The sequence below is a fragment of the Pseudorasbora parva genome, chromosome 22 (genome assembly GCF_024679245.1).
Source record: "Pseudorasbora parva isolate DD20220531a chromosome 22, ASM2467924v1, whole genome shotgun sequence".
NCBI classification, from domain to species: domain Eukaryota; kingdom Metazoa; phylum Chordata; class Actinopteri; order Cypriniformes; family Gobionidae; genus Pseudorasbora; species Pseudorasbora parva.
In genome coordinates this window covers 34,128,217-34,153,445 of record NC_090193.1, presented here as the reverse complement: position 1 = coordinate 34,153,445, position 25,229 = coordinate 34,128,217, and the positions used below count along the sequence as shown (strand labels likewise).

Genomic DNA, 25,229 nt, shown 5'->3' with positions numbered 1-25,229 from the left:
TTTGTGAGGACTTTCCATAGATGTAATGGTTTTTATACCGTACAGTATGAAATTATACCGCTGGCTGGTCCCCACAATGTAGGTGATCTCAGGTTTTACTATCCTTATGGGGGGACATTATGGAGTCCCCACAATTTAATATAAACAAGGACACACACACATACACACACACGTACACACACACACACACACACACACACTGGGGTTTAATGTTTTATGAGAACATTCCATAGACATAATACTGTATAAACAGAATATTGCGAACTGTAGAAAATGTTCAGCATTTTTACATTTTTAAACAACATAATTCTGTATGAGTTATATGACATTTTTTTTCATGGGGTCCAAAAAATGTCCCCACAAAGTCAAAAATTACTGGCAACACTATCTTTTTGGGGATATTTGGTCCACATAATGTAGGGTTGAACACACACACACACACACTGATATTACAGTGTGCAAATATGGATGCAGTTCAATGAAAAAATATATATTTCTTTGTTTTTATTGATCTGATTCTATTTCTTGATTTATTTATTTTAATAAATTCCTTACAACAAACTAAAATAAAAAGGTATTTACAATAAATACCTTTACTACTGCCAGACAAGCTGCATTCAAAATTGATGTTTTAAGTATTTGATTTTATGAATGAAAGAACACAACATGCTGTTAGTTAGTTTTATTTAAAAGCTATTTGTATTGTTGTCCACATTGACACAAAACGTAGTAAAATGTCTAAATTCATGGCATAACATGACCCATTTATTTTTTTTCTCAGAAATACAAGGAATATGAGAAATCGGTGCGAATAGAAGAGATTGACGGCGCAAAAGTTGTGAAAACTTTGGCGCAGAATATGGAGGAAATATTTCGGAAAAAAGCTGAGGCCACACGAGTAAGTAACAATTAAGGGAACGAGAATTTCAAAATGTTCTGCATGCGTCTTCCGTTTCATGTATTTAATTTTTTTAAACATATTTAATAGGCCTGTTAGAATTATTACTATTAGCCTATCATATTGCCTTTTTAAAAAATAATTTTACGATTTGCGCATGAATTGAGTTCCTATGTTTCAGCATTTTTCATCAATTATTTATTGTCATGGATGCAGCAGCCGCAACAGCTTTATTTATTGCTAACATATAAAAAGCATCTCGGTTGAAACTTCTCCCTATACAGAAGAACATATAGATTTTCCCGTTACAACCGGCTCGTGCCGTTTTTCTTCAGAGCTACACACACACGGTCCAAGCTTTAATTGCCTGTGTGTGAGGAGGAGATAGGCTTATCTAACTCCTGCAGATACACACTGTCACTTTATGATGCAATGGAGTCGGTTTGCCATGAAAGGTAAAACCCATGAAATACACCTCATGCATTTGTAGGCACTGCATACCGATTTTATAAAATGCATGCGCGTATGAAATAGCCTACATTTACACGTTCGTCGGATTTAAGGGTTAGCCTAATACAAGCGTTAATACAATTTCCACCACAGAAATCCACGTGTATTGCAGCACATTTTATTTTAAAATAATTCTACAAATAAAAACATGATTTGAATGTTTATCCAGCTGTTTTATTTTTAAACGATTTTATCTACTGATAATATTCATTTTGTCTCGCGCAGATAGCTAGTTTATCTATCTTAAATTATTTTTGAAATAATGTGTTTGATAGCCTATAGGGTACTTGTGATATGTTAAATCTATAAGCTAATGAAATGACGTAATCTTTTCTTCTCACTTCTGTTCACAAGCATAATGTGAAAGGAAAGCCACGCGCTGACTAACTTATACTGAAATAGCATATCGTTTGAATGAAAATTTTCAACTTTTGTCGGGATGGTTAAAGACTTAATTAGGTGAGTCAGCAATAAACTGTCTATCAGGTTCGGCGAAAAGGAATTTGTAGGAGGCCTATTTTTTGAGGTTCAGAAGCAAGCAGTTGCTAAACCTCAAATTGACAGTGTTTTGTTTTTTACAACAAAAAAAACCTGTTACTTTTTTAAAATAAAGGCCTATCTGTGATATATATATATATATAAATATCTACTGAAGTTATAGCCTTCATGCTAATTTGTCATATTTGTGAACATATTCTGATAATAATTGCAACGGAAATAAACCGTCGTAGTCTAGCCTACTGGGGTTACCTCCTCAGGTAAACGCGCTATTCCGTTCGCTAGCGCCACCTGCTCGGCGACAGATGAAAATACGCGCTCTAACTAACTGTTCCCCCCCTTCTCCATCTCGTGATTTAGCTTTTGTGGTTAATGAGACGTTTAAAAACACGATTGAAAAGTACTTTCGTGTAAAAGAATATGTACGCCCCCTCCAGCCTTATGTTTTGACTGTCATAATTCGCACCCTGTTTGTATCTAAAACAGACTATTTAGAACACAATTTATCTTGTGAAAATATTATTATGCTGTATTGTTTATATACATAAACAAAAACATTTAAATATGTTCTTGTATTGTTCTGTTCTTGTATCTTCTCTCTCTCTCTCTCTCTCTCTCTCTCTCTCTCTCTCTCTCTCTCTCTCTCTCTCTCTCTCTCTCTCTCTCTCTCTCCCCCCCCCCAAGAATAGCCTTGTTATAGTATTATTATATTTTACAGAACAGCTTATGGTTTGTATTTATAAAATTGGCACAAAGCCTTGCTTTTTTATGTTGCTATAATTTCCTCGAAATGCGACAAGTATTAATTATTTTTCCTAAAGCGCTTTGTGGATTGGAAGCAATTATACCGCCATGTAGGCCTAACTAAAATGCATGCCAGCACTTTTCAATGACGACAAAACATAAACTGTCCTTTACACACACACTTACACACTTGTGTTTGCCGCAAGGGAACAAGCCGCCACGTGAAATACAACCTGTTTGCAAGCAGCAGGTAAACTAAACATCCCTGTTTAGTTTTGCTTTAAGGAGGTCACCTTACACTACTTTCATAAATAAATCATTATGCCTATTTAACTTTCATTAATCTGACTAGTCACATTTTACTTCTGTGAATGTCTCTAAGGGGCAGATTGTTATTGAAAGTCACCCCCATATAAATCAAAGGCGTTCTGAAAGTACTTTAACTTATGATCTGATAAGCATTATAAAATGCAATATAGTTGTTAATGACGTTATCAAGTTATAAAATGCCTTTTACATGTAGCTAGAGGCTATTATTATCATAAATGTCTGCATCTTTGAAATCTGTCGCACAAAGCTCATGTCGCCCATCAGGAACAAATCTGTGTGTTTTGCCATCAGTCATTTCTTCTAAGCTTCTGCTGTTCTCTGTGTCATGTCACTCGTATGTAGAGGCTGGTAGAAGCGGCGGAGGAAGCTCATCTTCAGCATGAGGAGAACCCTGACCTACAGGTGAGAGAGTATTTTTTACAGTATTATATTGGGAAGATTTCAGCACCATGGAGAGTTCTCAAAAAAACAAATCGCTCTAATGCTCCTATTCTCTTTGTAGTGTCAGAAATGTCCAAGCAGAACAATTAGCTACATGGATATAATTTTTTTTTCAAATGCTTCCATTGTCATGGATATTTCATAGAATGTGGTATGGGATTATAATGTGTTTTTAATAATAGAATCTTTAGGGATATTTTAATGGGGAAGCCACATGCACTCCTTGCCATAATCTTGTAGCCCTGCTTTATGCAAATATCCTGTACATGACCTCCAGCTTAGTTCTTGAAGTGAATTATATTTATATATATATTTATGTGCTGGAAAGCCCTCCCCTCGCTCCAGCCTCCGCACTCCGACTAAGATAAATGACTCCACGTTGGCTGCGCTATTCAGGGACAAATGGAAAATTCACTGAAGCAAAATACGTTTAAAATAATGGTATCCCCCCCTCCGTAATGAATTCATGCACTCGCTCTCTTGTACGTAGAAATACATTTCCAGTGATTCATAAACTGTGGCTTTTTTTATTCACACAACTAATTATAGTGAAGGCGTCGGTTTTGTAGGCTCTATTTCTTTATGTTGTTTTTATAACAAAAAACTTTTGACTGAATGGATGTTTATTTTATAGCTATACACTCTTAACACATTCATTAATTTTATTACACTAATTAATTTAATATTTTATTATTTGAATTATTTGCAGGCCTAAAAGAATACATTTATGTGGATATTTTTATTGGTTTTATTGAACAAAGAACTGTAATAAGATGTTTTTTTTAATACAAAATCATTACAAAAATTCATATACAAATAAAAATAGTAATGAAATTATTTACAAATATAACATGCATCAAAAAAGTCATGAAAAGAATGTTTGCACCTTTGAGTATATAAAACTCAGCTTTCAATAAATGTTCTGGCTGAAAGTGAATGTTTATGAAGGTCTGGATGAAATGATTCTGACCGTGACTCTTCGTATGAGGAGTTCTGACTCACTGGGACCCACTGGGACCGGGACTTGGTCGGGTGTGCAGCACCTGCTCCTGCTGTTTGTTGATAACCCTCAAAAGCTTGTCGCAGTGCTGTCAGAAACGCTGAGTGTGGAGCGTTTCTCCTCTGCCTCGCTACGCTACGCTCCTCTCGACTCCGCCCCCACCCCCCCACCCCAGGGGTGTATCACCGGAGCGCCCAGCCGTGGTATGAGCTGTCATTGCTGAGCTCTGTAGTAATGCCCCCCCCCCCCCCCAACAGGAGCTGTAGCCAAGTGCGCACACACAAATACACACACTGCTTAATAGTAAACACAAAGGTGTTACCAAGTACACTCACCTAACAGATAGATAGCCTCTTTTCACTGAATGACCTCTGGTCCAGTAAAGTGAGAGGTAGTTTAATCACGCATGGCCTCTGGACACAAACTAAATGTTCTTTGCCCGTTATCCTTTATAGTTCGACTGGGATGCAAGTGTGAAATGTTGTATCTATAGAGTGTGTGCGCGGATGCAGTCTGTAAACTTAACATTTATACCCTTGGTTTCACAGACAAGGCTTAAGCTAAGTCCAAGACTAAAATGCATGTTTGAGCTGTCCTATCTTAAAATCTGTCAGTGCCATTGTTTTATCTCAAGAGTCACACCAGTAATGTTCTTTTTAAGGCATGTTTATAAGAGCTTCTTAAATGCCCTAATTGAACTTAGGCCTAATCCTGGTTTAATCTAAGCCCTGCCTGTGAACCCAGGCCTTAACCTGTTTTCTTGTAGGAAAGAAAAATCAGGAATGTTTAATATCCCTGTCTTTTTCGCTTAAACCCTATTCAGATGGGATTAGTTTTACAAGGGTAGATGGAGTAATGTAATTTGACCACAGGACGTCTGAAATATTAATGGCCAATTCGCACAGGATAAGAAATCTCAGTAAAACTAGTAGAAGTGGGAGGGGTAACTCCATTTATGCCCCACCGTAACCTTCCTGTCATCATGTGTGTATTAAGTTGCTTCCTGATATCATGTGCACAAACACAAATAATCTATACAGTATATAACTGATTCAACAGAATATATAACAGTTATATAACAAACAATATATAACAAATACATAACAAAGCTACAATAAATTCTTTCAAAAACTGCAGAAAACTATTTTTAAACTGGAAATGATGGAATATTTGTGTACATATTTACAGTGGGTCTATTCATGTGGGATTAGTATTACCTGAGGTGTTTTTTTCAGACCTTTTTACAGAAGGTAAAAGTCGTGTAATCTTAACTGACATTGTCTGTAATGATTACTGAGGACAGAAATCACTGAGAAACTATGGTAATAATTACTTTGCCGCACCTCTCCAACAGCCTCTTTTGCTGAACTTTCCCTAGTTTTTTGTCTAAGTAAAATACCCTAGTAATCTTACATGTAATCTCAGTCTCCTCTAGAGATCTCAAAAGTGTCTCAATCTGTGCTCGATAAAGTCTGCATCCAAAAAGTCAAATTTCACAAACTTTTTTTTGTAAAAACATCTGAGCCAGCAAGTTGATACTTAAAGGTGCAGTATGTAGTGTTTATGAGGATCTATTGACAGAAATGCAATATAATATACATAGCTATGTTTTCAGTGGTGTATAAAGACCTTACATAATGAAGCGTTATGTTTGTATTGCCTTAGATTGAGCCGTTTCTATCTACATACACTTTCTTTAAATTAAACACAACTGAGTTCTCAGTTAAAGGAACTGTATGTAAGAAATGTATTTCAATGAATCATAAAATGGCCCTGATATGTCACTAGACATTAAGAAATCATGTTAATTTCAAATACTTATATCACTGACAACAGTAGTCCGGCCAGGATATTGTCATTTAAAAGTTGTTGTTGCAGCCCTCAACTGATGTTGATGTTGTCATGTTGTGTTTTGGCCTGAAGCTCCGCCCTCCACCTATCTACCAATCACGAAGTCAGTAGTGTTTGGGCATCCGGGTTGCCAGCTCTGCTGTAGTTAACACAGCTGCAGCTACAAACGTTCCTGTGGATATGGAGCCTATCTGGCAACCTCGAGTCGGGGGGGAGGGGGAGAGGGGATACACCGCTCTACAGTCTACTAGTCTCTTATGCTAACCATTTATTTAATCTAAAATGCTGTAAACAGCAATATTGGGAAATAATATAAAAATTGTAACTAATTATTTTGTGTTTTAATGTATATTAAAATGTAATTTATTCCTGTGATGACTGCTAAAGTTTGCTTCAGTCTTTAGTGTCACGTGATCCTTTAGAAATCATCCTTATATGCTGATTTGGTGCTCAAGGAACATTTCTTATTATCTTTAATATTGAAAACGGTTAATTTTTTTGCAGAAAAACAGTGATACATTTTTTTCCGGATTCTTTGATGAATATAAAGTTCAAGAGAACAGCATTTATTTGAAATAGAAATCTTTGGAACATTATATAAGTCTTTCCTGTCATTTCTTATCTGTTTATTGTGTCCTTGATGAATGAAATCCCACTGACTGCAAACTTTTGAACGTTAAGGTGCCGTAACACCATAGATCAAAATTGCAGTATTATCAACAAATATAAAACTGTTGCTTTTTCATTCACATTTTCTTTTTTCAAGCCTGACACCTTTATATAGACTTGTTTTGCTCATTTTTCTTCTTGCAGTACGAGTATTTCAACGCAGTGCTGATAAACGAGGTGGAAGAAGATGGGAAAAACGTAGAGCTAGGAGGAGAGTTCCTCCTGCAACCCAATGATCATTTTAATAACCTATCTGTCAACCTCAGCCTCAGTGTAGTGCAAGTGCCAACCAACATGTACAATAAAGGTAATGCATCCTGTTTTTACCTGGGCATACAGGGTATGGGGTCTGATTTAACCAGCATGACACACTGATTGGCTGATGGCAGTACAAGAACATGAGCGGTCCCAGAACAGTTTACTATTCTGAGCTGCAGGATGGCAAAAATGTCAGTCCATTTCATGCTTTTAAGAGTTATAAAGAGTTTTCAAAAAAATAATTTTGTCAGCATAAGTGGATATTTTGAATGCTTTGTGAAACAAAATGTTGTAGTTCAGCCATCTACCAGCAGGAGCAAACGGCTTTAAAGTACACTGTGACAATTTTTTATTAAAAATGTTTGTCTCACCCTGATTTATTATAGTACGCCTATTATAAATGTTTATATTTTAGACCAGGAAATCACATCTCACATATCCATAAATAGAGAAGTTGCTCTGGCTACTTTGATGCGTTTATGTTGTGGGAGTGGCATAGGTTAGTTGCCACAATGAGCGAGAAAGGTTGACATGGAGCACGCTAAATCTCAAAAACACCCCAAACAGATGAGAGTCTGCTGGCAAAAACAGAACCAGGCAGAGCTCGTAATAAAACGATGGCTTGGCTTTTCGGTGGTGATGAGAATTGAGAGATTTGAAATGTTAAAATGACACAGAGATGGCATTTTTATTAATCAGCAGGGGAGTAAGGTATTTTATTGAACCGATAAATTGCCTTATGTAGCTCTAACAGAGTGTATTGTAAAGCATTATCTATTGTGAAGGGTTATTTCATTTTGGTTGTTGTGCTGGAATTTAATTTTAAGTAAGTACGGTGTCAATAATGGGTAAAGATAGTTAGCTTGAGATCCTTTCCATCCAAATTTAAAGGGATCGTTCACCCAAAATTCCTTCATTTTTTACACTCATTAATTTACTAATTTATTATTTGATTTTTTTGCAGGCCTAAAAGAATACATTTATGTGAATATTTTTATTTTTACTTACACCATTGTCGCGCCATTTATGTTTTTTTCATGAGTTGAATATGGAAGGCGATCTGCTGGAAGCTAAATAATGTTATAAAAACTGTTAAGTAAATTTTTTATGAGTAGTGGTAGGATAACCATATTCATCCACACAGAGCCGAAGCACAACCAAAACAATGTTCTTCCGCAAAATGCATGCAGTTTAGTTTTTTAACCACTAGAGGGTCGAAAAGTTGTGATGTAATGGATGTAGTATCATACATTTTCTTACTTATTTTGACATGACTGAGACAGATGAACAGAAATATAGGGGTCTTCTGGGACTTCTATCCATCGGTTTTTAATTAGATGGAAGCAGATCTGAATGTGAGCTTCAGTCAATTGTAAGAAAGTGGCAAGGTTAGGTAGACTAAATGATTGGAGAAGTCCAGCATACGTCACCAGAGGGAAATCTGTTGTTTCATTTTGATTAAAAAATTTGAGGTCAAAATTAAATTAAACATATGCTACATGTATGCATATGTGTGTATGACCTGATCACGGGAAGATGCATATAGAAACTAGATTTTCATGAAAAGAAAATATACACTATCTGTCAAAAATATGGAATTAATACATTTTTTAATGTTTTTTTAAAGATGTCTCTTATAAATGCAACTAGGCTGCATTTATTTGATATAAAATACAGTAAACAAAAATAAATAACAATATTGTGAAATGTTATTAAAATGTAAAGTAACTGTGACACAAAGCTTAATTACTCCAGTCTTCATTGTCACATGATCCTGCAGAAATCATCATAATGCTGATTTGGTGCTCATTTATTATGAATTATTATTCAATGAATCATGTTGTTTTATTATCATCAATGCTGAAAACTGCTAATATCCGTATAATGATGACTATACAATTCAGCGTTGCCTTCACAGGAATAAAGTATGTTTCAAGCTATATTCAAAAAGAACTTTAAAAGGAATTCTAGTAATATATATTTTTTATCAAATAAATACAACCTTGGTGCGCAAGAGACTTCTTCCAGAAACACTGAAAATTCTTGACCAATAGTGTAAAAAGTTTTTTTTTTATATTTCATGCCAACTTTAAGGGTTGAAAGTATAAGGGCCTTTATGATTCCTTTATGCAGATTAACAAAGAAACAGAATGAGCAACTTCATTAAGAGTTTAAAAGCTTTGAATGTGCCACGGATAAACAGCTCCCGAATGTCCTGACGTTGCGGAGTGAAAGATAGAGAGAGGTAAGTTAGTATGTCATAGAGCAGTGATAATAGCCAACCACCTCAGGTCATTCTGAAGTTAGTGATCCAAGAACGAACTCCTCAGTGTCACTGCAGTACTACGGGTCAATAACTACCTGGGGACGGCGCAATGAACAAAGCCAAGGGCTTAATGCCCCAGCGAAAAGCGCCCTGAGAACAGAGTAATCACTCTTAAAGTAGCTGTTCACTTTGTGATCTGTGGATGCTGCAGTGGGCGCTCACGCATGGTGGATGCACCGCGTCCCTTTGTGTGCGCCCGTAATGGCCTTTCATTGGTGTCGCTTTGTGTGCTTGAGGACAAAGGCAAGAGGTTTTTTATGGAGTCAGGTTGGACTTGGAGCAGAAGGAGGGGTGGAACTGGGATGAAGTGATTTAACTGCTCCAATTTGGGCTTGTACGACAAACTAAATTAGGATTAAAGGTCAAATTAGAAACTGCATTTTGCTATGATTGCAAATGATGCTTCAAATAATAATAATAATAAGTTCTTATTTATTCTCTCTTCATCCTTTTAGACCCTGACATTGTTAACGGAGTCTATTGGTCAGAAGCCTTGAACAAAGTTTTCGTGGATAACTTCAGAAGGGACCCGACCCTTATTTGGCAGTACTTTGGAAGCGCTAAAGGTTTTTTCCGACAATACCCAGGTGTGTAATGTTGCATTATGTCAGCGCAGAAACTGATGAATATCAAACTGGCTGATTTCACTAATGTTTTAATTTTACAGACCATCAGAGAGGACATAGAGAAAATCTGTTCCATTAATCAAAGCCTGTGGCAGACTAAATCACATCTTACATCTTATAGTATTATGCCAAATTTACATAAATTAGCTATTTGTGCTAAACAGAGCTGATCCACAGAGATATACCATCATTTGATTTTTAACTAAAGAGTCTGCAAACTATCAAACGATAAATGTGAAACATGATTTTAATATAAATGATTCTTAGACACTGGGATGTGTGTGAGGGGGAAAACACCATATACCAAATACAATATCAACAATATCCATATACAATACAATATTTAAATTCTTTTATGTCAACCTGTGAATTAAATTCTTTACACTGTGTGTTTTCAGGTGTGAAATGGCATCCTGATGAACATGGTGTCATTGCTTTTGACTGCAGGAACAGAAAATGGTATGAACAACTTTTTTCTGATTTAAATGATTCTTGAAATGTGTCTTTTTGTGGCGGTAAGCATGATCAGTAAGCTTTTGTTTGGTTGTCAAGAATAGATTCCTGTATAACCTAACATTTGATTTGATTTCTAAATAAATTATGAGTGAATTCAGGCATTAACTCTTCTGTCTGATGCTTGTTGCCTCAGGTATATCCAGGCGGCCACCTCTCCTAAAGATGTTGTGATTCTGGTGGATGTTAGTGGTAGTATGAAGGGTTTAAGATTGACTATAGCCAGACAGACAGTCGCTTCCATACTGGACACGCTCGGGGACGATGACTTCTTCAACATTATTGCAGTGAGTCGAAAGTTTCCTTTCTTGTGTCAGGCTTGGGAAAAGCTTAGCCTTCTTTGAGCTGTATCCTTCTTCTCCAAAGGCATGATGTGTTTTTATGAATATGAATGCTGCTGCAGGATAATGCAGCTGGTCTAAAAAAGTAAAAATGTATTCTAGACCAGGGGTTTTCAAACTGGGGTCCGGGGACCCCCAGGGGTCCTCCAGAAGGTTCTAAGGGGTCCCCAGAAAAATTTCAGATAAAAGACAAAGCTTTGTTTAATTTCTAAATGTTTCTCTCCTTGTTTGCCATACGTATACTTTTAAGAATTGTATATGCCTGCTTTGTATCTTGCTAGTTTTTCTCACTATATAGTCCCCTTTATTATGCTCACTGGGTTTGTAGAGCAGCTTTCTTAATGCTTACATACATTTATTGTGAAAGTTGCTTATACAAATAATTTTTTATTGAACATGTTCTTTTTCAGGTTTATACATCCAACATTAAGTATAGCCAATTTAAATCTGGAAACAATGTTGTATTTAAAATGTCACACTTACTATTTATTTAACAGTTTAAATGTTTTTTCGTGCATAAAAATATATAGATGGATTTAAGGGGGTCCCCCATAAAGGTGCATCATATTTGGGGGTCCTTGGCATCGCAAAGTTTGAAAACCCCTGTTCTAGATCAATGGGTGTGAGAAACTTAATCTAACATGGTTTGAGATTATAAATGATTTTACATTTTAAAACAATCATATTGTTTTAACTATAATATAATTCGTTTTATTTTATATTATTGTATATTATGTCATATACACTACAGTTAAAAAGTAAGATTTCTTTTTTTGTAATTGCTAAAAAGTGACAGTAAAGCCTTACACAAAAATATTAAGCAGCACAACAGTTTTCAACATTGATATCAATAAGACATGATTTAATGAGCACCAAATCGGCACATTAGAATGATTCAGCTTTGCCATTATAGAAATAAATACATTGGAAAAAATATTCAAAATAGAAAACAGTTATTTTAAATTATAAAAATATTACTGTTTTACTGTATTTTTAAACAAATAAATACAGCCTTGGTGAGCAGAACATGCTTATTTTAAAAACATTAAAAAACCTGACTGAACTTAAATGTTTGTAAAGTAATTTATGTGATAAATCATGTTAGCATTAAAATAATATTTTTTTAGAGTGTGATGTGTTTTTTTTTTTAAAGTACAGTATGTTCATACTTTCAAAACAAAAACGCAAGGACATTTTTATTTAATATCCATGAGTGGGATAATTAATACCCTTTAGGATATCAATTAATTTGAAAGCTTTATTTAATTAATGCTCACTGTGTCTCAATCTTGTGTTTCCAGTACAACCAAGAGATCCATTATGTGGAGCCCTGTCTAAATGGCACTCTCGTTCAAGCTGACAGTACTAATAAGGATGTATGTCTTTCTTTTATTAAACAATGGCACATACTTGCTGGCTGTAATTACCTAATTTTCAGTGAAATTAGGACTCTTAAAACATATCTGAAAGCCATTTCTCTTGTTCTTATTCATCAGCACTTTAAAGAGCATCTGGACAAGTTATTCGCCAAAGGAATCGGACTCCTGGGCAATGCACTGAGTGAGGCTTTCACTATCTTAAATGAGGTGGGTGAAGATTACCAAAACCTGAGATTACAGAGGTCCGGTATCATGACAGCTTTCCGTTCTGTTCCTACACAAGTGTGTGTGTGTGTGTTTGCGTGTGTAAGCCTGCATTTTGTCTCACTGTTCCAGCCCCTCGTAGAGACACCTTTATCTCTCCATGTGATTAATTGTGGTAATTGGCAGTGCTGATTAATAAACTGATGAAAGAGAAGGCAATTGCAGACGCGATAGCGCTCAAAGTCGGTCCAATTGCGCCCTTTATCTCTTTTCTCAGACCACTACTCTTGCGGAAAGAACGAGGAGGGGAGAAACAAAGAGACAGATAGGAGGAACGGAGGTTATATCTGTATTTGTCACATTCATTAGAGCCAGTCCATTAATATGGTAATCGTAAAACCCAGAGTCCGGCCCCTTTAAATGACCACATGCTGTGTTTTTGTCTGATTGGTTAAAAGTAAAAAAAAAAGTAAAAAAAACACGAAGTAGATCCAGCAGTCTTTGACTTTTGAAATGACATCATGCACTGCACCACAGCAAAGATTGCTTGGTGTAAAGACTACAATAGAGAATACAAAGCCTGATTATCACCCATAATGCAGGTTGTTTTAGAATCAAAACGTCTCCCTCTAAAAGATACTATGTGGCGCATTCTGCTCAGTTTCTCTGTCAAGTCAAGTCACCTTTATTTATATAGCGCTTAATACAATACAGTGTGTTTCAAATCAGCTTTACAGTGTTAAACAGGTAAACAATTATCAATGATACAAACAGAATCATTGTCAATTAGTTGTAAAGTATCTCTAGAAAGATAATTAGTGTCCTTGTTCAGTTGAAACTCCAAAAGTCTGAAAATCTAGAAACTAAAATCCCCTTTTAATCTGGAAATAAACTCAAATGCTGGAGAACATGACCATCAAGTTTTGATCAAACATGGAGAAACATTGTTTGTTACATTGATCAAAAGTGATAGTAAAGATATTTATAATTATTTATATTTCAAATAAATGCTGTTATTTTGAATTTTCTATTCATCAAAGAATCCTGACCAAAAATGTATCACAATTTCCAAAAAGATATATTTTAGTGTTGGTAATAATAAGAAATGTTTTTTGAGCAGCAAATCACGTGTCAGAATGATTTCTGAAGGATCATTTGACACTGAAGACTGGAGTAATGATGCTGAAAATTCAGTTTAACATCACAGGAATAAATTACATTTAAAAATATATTACAATAGCTGCTTTCTATTGTAATATTATATATATATATATATATATATATATATATATATATATATATATATATATATATATATATATATATATAATTTATTTTTTATTATTTTTTATTATTTTTTTAATAAGACCAAATTATTACTTTTGGACTGACTGCGAGTATATCCTTGATAATATCTTCTTCTTCTTCTTTTTTTTGTCACGCATATTGCAAAGAATTGATCTAAATATGCAATGCTTCCCAAATAAGGTTGATGCAGTGTAGCCTTTACAGTAATTACAGTAGCTATTTACTCTCGAGATCAACCAATCAGGTTCCAGAATCTGAACTATTTTATCATACATCATAAACACAGTATCATCTATAAAGCATCTATATAGATTCAGTATCAGTATCATCTATGTAGATTCACTCTCAAGACAATTTCCTGTTTGCTAAGTTTTTAGTTATTTACCCCCCACTAAAATAGATTTTGTTGTTAGATTTTAGCTTTATGTGTTAGTTAATCTTTCTAAGGCAATTCGATAGTGTTTATTCTGAATGTCGAAATGAATTCTCATTCTCATAATGAAAAGTCTCTCTCTCATACCTCTTTATCTCTCCCTTTCCCTGTGCAGATTAATCAGACCGGTCGTGGAAGTTCATGTAGTCAGGCGATCATGCTGATAACAGATGGAGCCACTGAAATGTATGATGATGTTTTTGCCAAATATAACTGGCCTGAGCGAAAGGTGAGATAAAGAATTATTAAAGAGGAGGTTGTCCATGCAAAGCAAACACATGTTCAGTTTAAAAAGCATAAAAGCATGACTATAATTAAATTCTACATGAGATGCATTATCAAATGCGGCATTATTTCTTTCAAGTATATTGTTTCTTTTCATGCCTAACTATAGTGTCTTTTCTCTTGCTATATATATATATATATATATATATATATATATATATATATATATAGTTATGAATGCCTTTTTTTACCCTAGCACAAGTGTAAAATTCCCTTTTGAGAGCGTTTTGACATTTTGAAGAATTGTGTTTGGCTCCTGCGGTGTTTGTCTGAAGAAGTGTGTTAATGTATATTGAATTGCTGACAGCACTAGCTTATTTGACACACTCTTCAAACATGGAGGGAAAGTGTTGAATAAACAAAATTTGGAGGGTTTGCACATGTACCTGCCCTTTGGCGATGCTGAATCAGTCACCCGATTGACCCTGCGAACCACGTGTTAAGGGTTGAACCAAGTGTTTGGCGTCTGCGGCGCGGTTTGCATTACCAGATGTGTTCATAAAGCATTCAGTATTCAGGTGAACATGTTAAGCGAGCATTCCTGGCCTGGATTGGTTGCGTGTGTAAGTCTGCATCTTATGTCCTAATCGGCTGGAGGAGAAATGTGTTTTTACAGTCTGCAGAAGGTGTGTGTGTGTGTGTGTGTGTGTGTGTGTGTGTGTGTGTGTGTGTGTGTGTGTGTGTGTGTGTGTGTGTGTGTGTGTGTGCGTGTGCGTGTGCGTGTGCGTGTGTGAATTGTCGCTGGCCCACTGCGGTGTAACCACTCAGTATTGGTTGGAATCAAAAACCATTTATACATGGGAGACAGGAGCAATGTACTGAGAAATAGAGGGATGGAGGGTAAAAAGGGGGAGGGAGAGAGAGAGGGAGAAAAAAAGGAGTGTGCAGAGGAAGGAACATTGAGAGGAATGGTTTACACATCCATATTTTGAAACCACCCTCATTTTGAAACCACCCTCACCCACAAATTAATAAATAAAATAAATGTATATATAAACATTAAAGGATGTGCATTATGGTCAATCTGTCTTCTGTATTCAAATTGTATTTAAAATCTATTTATATTTGCACCATCAGACGTGCACAGCTGTTGCATTTTGCTGTTTTTTTAGTATCTTGCATCTTGAAACATGCTTATAAAAGTGTTTTCAAAGAAACTTTTAAACTGTATACATTTTGGACATTTGGACATTTTTTAGATCACTGAAAGAAATATTTAAAACACATTGTAAGCAGTACTAAAACTAAAACTATTAAAATATTTTTTGATAAATAAATCTGAAATAAAATAAAATCTAAACATTAGAAGATTGGAAACTGAATGAAATGGAAATTAGACATGTTACTTGAAGCAAAAATGGAAATAAAAATAAATTTAATTAATTAATACAATAAAATAATACAAATGACAAAAGCACATAAAATTACTTAAACTGAAAATATAAGGATACATGCTCTATTAAAATGGTAATACAGATACTATAATTGCATATAAATAATACTAAAATACTAATAAAATACTAATACTAAAACTAGTTGTAAGGACCTTGCATTTCAAACAGTGTGAAATCTTTATAAGTTGAACAAAATCAATCACTAAATAAGGTTTTTATGATTGATCATTGCTGTCACTCTGAGTACTCATGCACATCCCTGGTAGAAACTTAAAACGGAATCTTAAAACATATGGTGCACTTTTCCCAGTGTATGCACAACATTCACTTTTCCTGTCTGATTTGTCACACCAGTTGTGTAATCAAGAAAATGTGCCACGGCAATCGTTTTCCAATGAGTCATCAAGTAATCAGGTTTTACCCAGACATTGTGAAATTGCATTGTGGGAAACAAGGAGATTCTTTGATTTAAAGATCTGCTTTAGAGATTTAGAGATATGCCGCATGTGTGGTTTTAGTGTGGAGAAACAGAGGAATGTAAAGAAACGGAGACCAATGTGATCTTATTCTTAAACTGTCGCTAGCTTGCCAAGCTTAAAGCTACTTGTGTAAAAGTTTACACTGTAGGAGTTGTCCATCTGTGATTTGTGTGTATCAGTATTTAATAATACAAAAAAAAGTTTAAAAAAATGTATTCTTCACAAACAAATACCGCAACATATTTATCGCACAAATAAAACTCTTTTCTTTTTCTCCATAGGTTCGTATATTCCCCTATCTGATTGGCCGGGAATCTGCGTTTGCTGATAACCTGAAATGGATGGCGTGTGCCAATAAAGGTTGGTGATTTTTGGGGATGACGAGCTGAATTGGATTTACATTCCATTTTAATTTTTGCTAATTAGTTAATGAATTATCCTGGCTGGATTTTCCTGGAGCACAGAAGCTTCCATTCAGCTTCCGGGTGCGATGAGGAGTTAGCGTGCCAGTGCTGTGGGTTTATTAGTTTGAAGGCTGGGGGAAATCACGCGGGTGTTGAGTGCTTGATGGGAGTGCGACAGCAACTGGCTCAACTCGCGGAGCTGACATGCAGAGGTCAAGGGTCAAATGAGCCTAAATCACTCTTCTTGTCAGCTCGGCTCTCGTGGCTGCACAGCTTTGATCACTCCCATGTGCCCGCGCCACGGATGACTGGGTGCGGGATGAGGAGCGCTTTCACACACACACACACACTCACACACGCACCGTGCTGAGAATTTCTAGCTCTGCACCTGGAGCCTCTGCAGTAGCACATGCACATTTTCAACAAAGCCAGTCAGCTGGAAAGGCATCTGATGATCAGCTTGTGTCTTGCCTTGATAATCGTACATACTTTATTATTTGAATATTTATATATTTTATTATAATTTGTTTGTGTATTCCATTATAATTTCTAAATCTTCAAAAATATTCAAGGCTATATATTTAAATAGTATAATGTATTATAGCAATGATATCATTGTTATTCGAAAGCCCAGGATTTCCCCACACATTTTTTAATGGAAAAACCGATCAAATTCTGTATGTATGCCTATATAATAGCTGTACACTCTTTAAATCAATACAAACAATGAATGAATAAGCAATATATTATAATGGCCATTATAATAGAATGACTTCTAAATAGGAATTAAATATTATAGCAATGTATTTTAAACCACTAATGAATATCTTTAAAAAGGACGTATTACAGTAAAAAAACCTGTACAAATTAATTTACAATTTTTTACAGAAATTAATACCAAAATGCATTTAGACAAAATATACATGAGAAGAAAGAAGTGCTCACAAAGGCTGCATTTATGTGATCAAAAATATAGTATAACAATAACATTGTGAAATATTATTACAATTTACAATTGCAATTTTTTCCCCTAATGTAATTTATTCCTTTGATGGAAAATCTGATGCATCATTACTCCAGTTTTCAGTGTCACATGATCTTTCAGAAGCCATTCAATGCTGATTTTCTGCTCAAGAATCATGTATTATTATTATTATCAATGTTGAAAACAAAATGTTGTGCTCCTTAATATTTTTGTGGAAAAAAAATTGTGGGAAAAATGAGTAATTTTTACTGTGGATTGTGTGCTGTGCAGGTTATTTTAGTCAGATCTCCACTCTGGCTGATGTTCAGGAGAACGTGATGCGGTATTTGCATGTGATGAGCAGACCTAAGGTTATCGATCATGAACATGACACAGTGTGGACCGAAGCCTATGTGGACAGCGCAGTAAGTATAATTAATCACAATGTGTGTTGTATGTGTACAGCTACTGTATCCCTAACAAAAATGTACAATGTGAACTATAGCTTCTGCAAAAATACGACTTTTATTTATAAATCAACACAATCATCAAAATAACTGAAAGATTCTGAAGAAATGTAGGAACATCCCGTACTGTTATTTATTTAAAATACAACTCTAGTAAGTAACTATGGATGTTTGGTAGCAACAAATATCACTATGGTACATTTTTGTAAAGGGTTTATTGTCTAAAAATTCTAGTATTTTCTTTACTAAATGTATGTTTTCTACAATCATTCTCCCTCATAAAATGCAACTCAGTCCTCATTAGTAGCACCGTTAACTCCCTGAAGGTCTCATCAAGACACTCTTCCATTCAGTGAGCACTACGAGAGCGAGATCAGGTCACACACCGTGCAGTGTGTCTCTTGTATGTGTGTAGACGTGAGCACATGTCAATGACACGTATTATTTCTCTCCCTGTGTCCCTATAGCTCGCGCAGGCGCACAAGGTAACAGTCGTAACCGGTGTCTCTGTGGCTCTATTCCGAAACCTAGCGAGCTGCCTACGGAGGCAGCATTTTAAGTGCGCACACAACATGAAGCCTGTTCCTTCTAAGATACCTAATAATAGCCAAATTCTATGGCAGCATAGCATGCATACAACTTAGTAAAGAAAGCAATACCAGAATGCATTGCGACAAGTTCGGGGGGGTAAAAAATTATTGTAGATACACTCTCAGAAAAAATGTAAAAAAAAAAAAAAGCTGTTTCTGGGGTGGTACCCTTACACAAAGTACACCTTTGTACATTATTTACCCCTCAAATGTCCATATTAGTACCTTAAATGTACATATTAGTACCTAAATGGTACAAATTAATACCTAAAGGTACATATTAGTACCTAAATGTACTTATTAGTGTGTAAAGTGTACATATTAGTATCTAAATGTAAATATAAAGACCTTAATGATAAATATTAGTTTCTAAATAGTTCATATAGTATAGTACACACATAAATGTTCCATCCCAGTGACAGTTTTGTACCCTTTTTTCTGAGAGTGTACAAACTGTAGATTTATATATCAATATGTGTATTCAATATTCATATATTTATATATATATTCATTCAATACTGAAACGCATCACTAAAATAGTTCAAACTATTTAAAATGGGACTGTTTTATCCAATATAAATATTATGCAATATTGTTGTATATTTATGCTTTTTAGAGTTTGTGCTTAAGGTTTTAGCACTATTTGTATGACATATGGTGTAGAATGTTCCAAATCGGTCACTCAGTTAGAATGCTGCCTATGTAGACTGTAGTCAGCAAGGCAGCTGACTAGGTTTTGGAACAGAGCCTGTTTGTGTCCATTCTGTCACTGGTGTCTTGCAGCATTTCCTCATTGTAGTTTGCTTTCAGTATTCCGTTTCTGGAATCTGAAACGTTTTATTAGTTCTTGAACATGGATGTGGTGCAGAGTGCTACAGGGGTAGCTGCGTGAGCGAGAGAAAGATAAAAGCGAGTGAGGGCGAGATGTGGTCAGAGATAGGGTTTGGCTTCACTCTGCTGGGTATGTCGAGAACCGCAACACCGGCCACTGTGCCACTGCATTTCTGATAAGGCCGACTCATACACACACAAGTGCAAGTGTTCGCACCCACCCGATGTCTTTGACACCCTCCTCTGTCACACACACAGGCATAGGCGTAGGGTGTTGGGAATTGTTCTCCGGAGTGTGTGTTGCTATATCTTGGCCACTGAGACACCCCATTCATCATTTTGTGGATCATTGGCTTTTATCTCCTAAAGCCGTAATAAAACTGACATTGGAGCAGAGGGGGTGAGAGAGGCAGAGACTGGGAGAAAGAGAGAAGGGAAGAGTAGGGGGGGAGAGAGGAAGGGGAAAGCACAAGGTTAATTCACAGATTTCAATTTGGCTCCTGCAGGATACACCTCCAGTGTTCTGCACGACGCCAACCAGACTGAACAAATGTTGGACCAAACTCAAACTGAGGGTTTTTCTTTTTTTTTTTGAGCTCCTGAATGCAAGACTTTAAAGCCCTCTTCAGTAAGACTGAGGTTAATTTTTGTTGTTGTTTAGAAACAAACCTGTCAGTCTGCCATTGGAACAAGAACAATGATGATTAAAGTTACATTCTGAAAAGATTTAAAGGAATAGATTACACAAAAATGAAATTGTTCACTTAAAAAAGTCATCATTTATTCTCTGATTTCATTCCAAGCTATTATGAATTTATTTATTTTGTTTTAAGGAGTGTTTTACAGAATGTCCTCATAGATCTTTTCCCTACAATGAAAGTGAATAGGGACTGGGGCCTTTTTTTAAAGCAAAAAGCCAAAACCATTATTAAAGTGGTCCATATAACTAATACTGTATATTGCAGGTCTTCTAAAGTCATGTGATAGCTTTGTACAGTAATTTATATATAATTTGCATTAGCATTCCTAAGTTTGGGGTCAGTACTATTTTATATACTGATATAATATATAACTAAATTGATCAAAGTGACGGTAGAGACTTGAATATTTCAAATTAACGTTTATTAATCAAAAAAAATAATGAATGCATATGTATCACAGTTGCCACTAAATTAAGCAGCACAACTGTTTTCAACATTGATCATAATCATAAATGTTTCTTGAGCAGTAAATCAGCATATTATAATGATTTTTGAAGGATCATGAATTAGCTTTGCATCACAGGAATAAATTACATTTTAGTAGAAAATAGTATTTTTAAATTGTAATAATATTTCACAATATTACTGTTTTTATAGTATTTTTTTAATCAAATAGATGCAGCCTATTGAGCATAAGACACTTGTTTTAGAAACATTAAAGAAATCGTGTCAACTCTTTTGAACAGAAGAGTATTTTGGACATTTTTTGCTTCTTACATATCTCTCAACAATCATTTGCATTCGCATCCTATTTAAATAAGGCACGTCAAAACATGTCCCACTAGATTGGATGTCATCGATTTGATTGGTCACAAGACACATGAGACCCAAAGACTAGATTGACATTCCATGTCATTGATGTCAAACCCGACGAGACGCGCTTTGACGCACCATATTTGATTGTCACACGAACAGAAAGGAGATTTGAGAACTACGACTAAGATTTTAAGTGAAGAAGTATTCAAATTCAAGATGTCAGAAGTCTTTTATTATAGCACACAAGCCGTATGGACCACTTTTATGATTCTTTAATGCTGTTTTTGTCCTTTTTGGAGCTCGACAGCTCAACTCCCCATTCGCTTTCATTATTTTCATCCTCTCACATTGGTCCCCTTTAAGTCATACAGGCTTGGAATGACATGAGGGTGAGTAAATGTATTTAATATTTAATATTTTGTTGAAAACAAAACAAAGATGCCAACTAAGAATGAGATTTTTCCCCCTTTTTTTTGTCACAAACACAAACAACCGCATTCACGAGTCCTCTCAAGGGTCGCTGTAAAACATGCATAATGGACACACACACATAAGGGTGAGGTGGGGGAATAGCAGACCTAGTTTCAGCGAGCTCATGCGTTAAATCATGTCAGCCCTCATCGTGCCCGCAGCTGAGCTTACAGTTCAGCTACAGAGATGAACCATCTTCACCAGATCACCCTTCACTTGTCTACACCTCGCACGGCCATTAATCAAAACGTTGGTTTGAATATTTCATATCGCAGTAACTTCCTTGATCTGAAGGCCGGTAGGACAACGCAATGTGAGCTTATGAACCGGCTGTGGCGATCAATGTCCATTCAAAATCTTTATTGGATGCATTTTTCTCAGATGCTCATATAATTTAAATCTGAAAGTCTTCTGTTGGTCTGTCAGCAGCTCGGGGAGAATAAAGGTCCGAACCCGATGACCACAGTGGCCATGCCTGTGTTTAGCACCAAGAATGAAACGGTGGGGACAATGTGTGTGTGTGTGTGTTTGTGTGACATGATATTTGTTAATCTAGCACATATTCTGAGTTTGAATAGACACAGTTACATACAAAATTAATATTAATGTATATGATAAAACTTATATTATGCAAAGTTTCAGTCTGGAACTTTAATAACAATATTAATATTATTAACATCAGTATTTCAGTCGTTTTAATGTTAATGTTTAAAATAACTAGTATTGATTAAACATAAATATAAATAGTAATGTTGGCCTATATACTAAAATGTATATTCTAAAAAAAAATCTATATGGAAACTATAATAACAGTATTAATATTATTCACACCAATAGTACTCTACATGTTTATATTATTAATAATTAATATTTGTTAAATACAACTATCAGTATTAATGTATACTTAAAACTTATATTTTAAAAGGTTTCCATTTTGAACTATTATAACAATATTTATACTAATCATTAATAATACTTCCTAATAATGATAATTCATAATTGTAAAATATAACCATTAATGTTCATGTATACTATATAACATTCTGCAAAGTTTCCATATGGAGCTATTATGAAAAATATTTAAATGATTAATATCGATATTCATTTTATTTTTATGTTAATATTAATGATAATTCATAATAATCAAATAGAACTATCAATGTTCATGTATATTTTAAAAGGTTTTCACAAAGGGGGTGCATGAATTATTTAGTTTTGTAAACTGAATCAACTGATTCATTGAGAAGATCAGACTCAAAAGAATGAATCAGCAATTGCATTCAAAACTATTCCTTTTCCATCCATATCTATTTGTTTAATCAAATTTATTGGAACAGACTTAATTAATATTACACTGTAACACTGATGGTATGTTTCAGTTATAGTTCAAATTCATTGAGCTTTGATATATCCGCCATACAACAGCGTGAATTTACTTATTTTTGTCTTTACTTTAAACACACTTTACATACGAATACCTATTGATATAAATGAGAATGAGATGTGAACAAATGCGTACATGTGTGAAAATAAAATGATTTCACAGTATGTATCTCTCTGCAGAAAAACCAAGGCATCCTGCTAGGCGTTGTGGGCACTGACATCCCCATTCAGGAGTTAATGAAAACCATCCCAAAACACAAGGTAGGATGTTGCCTTCAATAAATAGCCGTGCATTCCAAAATCAATTTTAATCTGTTCAATTTTACACACTCTATATCTTAAAGTGGGCTGAAGTGTGATAATGCTATAATATTTTAAATCTTATCTTCTTTTCTCAAGCTGGGAATACATGGATACGCATTTGCCATTACCAATAACGGATATATCCTGACGCATCCTGACCTGAGGCCCCTGGTAAGGACTAATATGTTGTTCTGGGCCCATATACAGCCTTATATTAGAACTATATTGGGAATATGATAAAATAGATGTTCAATTACATCCATACCCCCCAAAAAAGCTGGCTCAGGTAAAATCTACTCACACATGCAGTGTGCTTGTGAGAGCGCTGGTGGGACGCTGAAGTGCATCATGGGAGATGTAGTTTTTGTAATCCCAACCCTTTTCCTCTGATATATTGCATGCAGGAATAAAAGCCCATTCATGTGCCTGCCAGGGCTGATCAGAGCACTGAGGTAACTCACCCTTCGCAGGGACACCCCTCACCCCGCTCTCAGTCACCATGCGTGACTGTGCGTCTCTGTGTCGTGAATGTGTTGGTGTTCTCGTCGTAATGTGGCTCCAGTGCTGCTGTGTATCAGTTTGTGTTTGCGTAGCGGTGGTGTGCATCAGTCAAGGCTTCTGAGTGTGTGTATATACAGACCACACTGACTCTGTGTTGTTGAACAGGGACAGTGTTTACTGTTATTAAATGTGGTAAATGCTAAAATGAGTATTATTAGTGTAAGTAGCATTGGTTAAGAATTGTTTATTATGAACTGGAATGGATTCAAGTGTGCACACAAAGTAACATTCTTATTCAGTTTAAGCTCTGTTCCAAACCATTGTTAGCTGACCATACAGGCAACATTTAGACTATATTATAGGCTATATTATAGACTATATTATAGACTATACTATAGATTATAGGCAAACTTATGCTGGAATTTAATATTAATATAGGACATTGTACGTATAAAGTAAGTATGTATCATTCATGCGAATCCCAGGATACAATGCAACAAGGTTTTTTTTTCTTTCTTTTTTTTACATAAATGTAAAATAACGTATAGAACATGATAGAAAATTGCGCCATCAATTTTTTTTTCCATCTAATATTTTGGTGTGCTTTGCTGTCTTGTTATCTAAACTAAAACTAATAATTGAAATACAGGTTAAATAAAACTAATTTTAATTTTAAAATGTTTTTAATTAAATGAAAATAAGATTTTGGCAACTTACTGACATACAAATACTTAGGTTAAGTACTAAAGCGAAAACTGAAAAACGTTTTTTTTTTTTTTAAGTTAAATGCAAAATGCAAAAAATGCAAAAACCAATAAAATAATATAGCTGCGAGTACAAAAAAAACATGATGAGCCCTTCAAGCATGGCTGGGAGCATAAGACCAACTGTAACAATGAGTAATTAAATACATTTTTAGATTATTTTCGGCAAAATGACTGAAAAAAATCATAAATACATTCACTAGAAATATGATTTAATTGCTTATCGTTTTTTTTTACCAATAGGCAGCACTGTTAACAAACTGATGTTTTGTAATCAGTGTGAGAAGACAATGACGCATACAAAGAGTCAATATGCCAAAGCTTGCAGAGTTAAAAGCTCAGAATCAGCTTGGTATCAATTTTTTTGGAGTTTGAACAAGTAGTTTTTTCAGAAAATTACAATTTTGTTTCTAGCCCTTATGTTTAAAAAGTTTAGTAGCATAAACTTAAGTGCAAATTTGCACAGTGTCCATGATAAAATAAAATAAAACTTAAACCAAAATTATGATGAAAACTGAAAATAAAAATGCAAACTTATACAGAATTT

At 35.1% G+C, this 25,229-nt stretch overlaps 1 protein-coding gene across 4 annotated transcripts in view; it reads left to right on the top strand.

Moving 5' to 3' along the window:
• The window catches only part of cacna2d3 (calcium channel, voltage dependent, alpha2/delta subunit 3), a 57,563-nt gene that overhangs the window by 16,242 nt on the left and 16,092 nt on the right, over nucleotides 1–25,229 (top strand). Inside the window, exons 4-18 of one of the 4 annotated variants that reach the window (XM_067430806.1) lie at nucleotides 782–898; nucleotides 3,323–3,382; nucleotides 7,086–7,248; nucleotides 9,981–10,112; nucleotides 10,550–10,610; nucleotides 10,801–10,951; nucleotides 12,307–12,381; nucleotides 12,502–12,591; nucleotides 14,445–14,558; nucleotides 16,769–16,847; nucleotides 18,147–18,280; nucleotides 18,790–18,807; nucleotides 22,161–22,232; nucleotides 23,295–23,375; nucleotides 23,514–23,588. In XM_067430806.1, the coding sequence (XP_067286907.1) occupies nucleotides 782–898; nucleotides 3,323–3,382; nucleotides 7,086–7,248; nucleotides 9,981–10,112; nucleotides 10,550–10,610; nucleotides 10,801–10,951; nucleotides 12,307–12,381; nucleotides 12,502–12,591; nucleotides 14,445–14,558; nucleotides 16,769–16,847; nucleotides 18,147–18,280; nucleotides 18,790–18,807; nucleotides 22,161–22,232; nucleotides 23,295–23,375; nucleotides 23,514–23,588 (1,422 nt within the window). Of the gene's footprint in view, nucleotides 1–781; nucleotides 899–3,322; nucleotides 3,383–7,085; nucleotides 7,249–9,980; nucleotides 10,113–10,549; nucleotides 10,611–10,800; nucleotides 10,952–12,306; nucleotides 12,382–12,501; nucleotides 12,592–14,444; nucleotides 14,559–16,768; nucleotides 16,848–18,146; nucleotides 18,281–18,789; nucleotides 18,808–22,157; nucleotides 22,233–23,294; nucleotides 23,376–23,513; nucleotides 23,589–25,229 lie in introns of all 4 variants that reach the window. The other 3 variants (XM_067430805.1, XM_067430808.1, XM_067430807.1) reach the window with 3 other exon arrangements.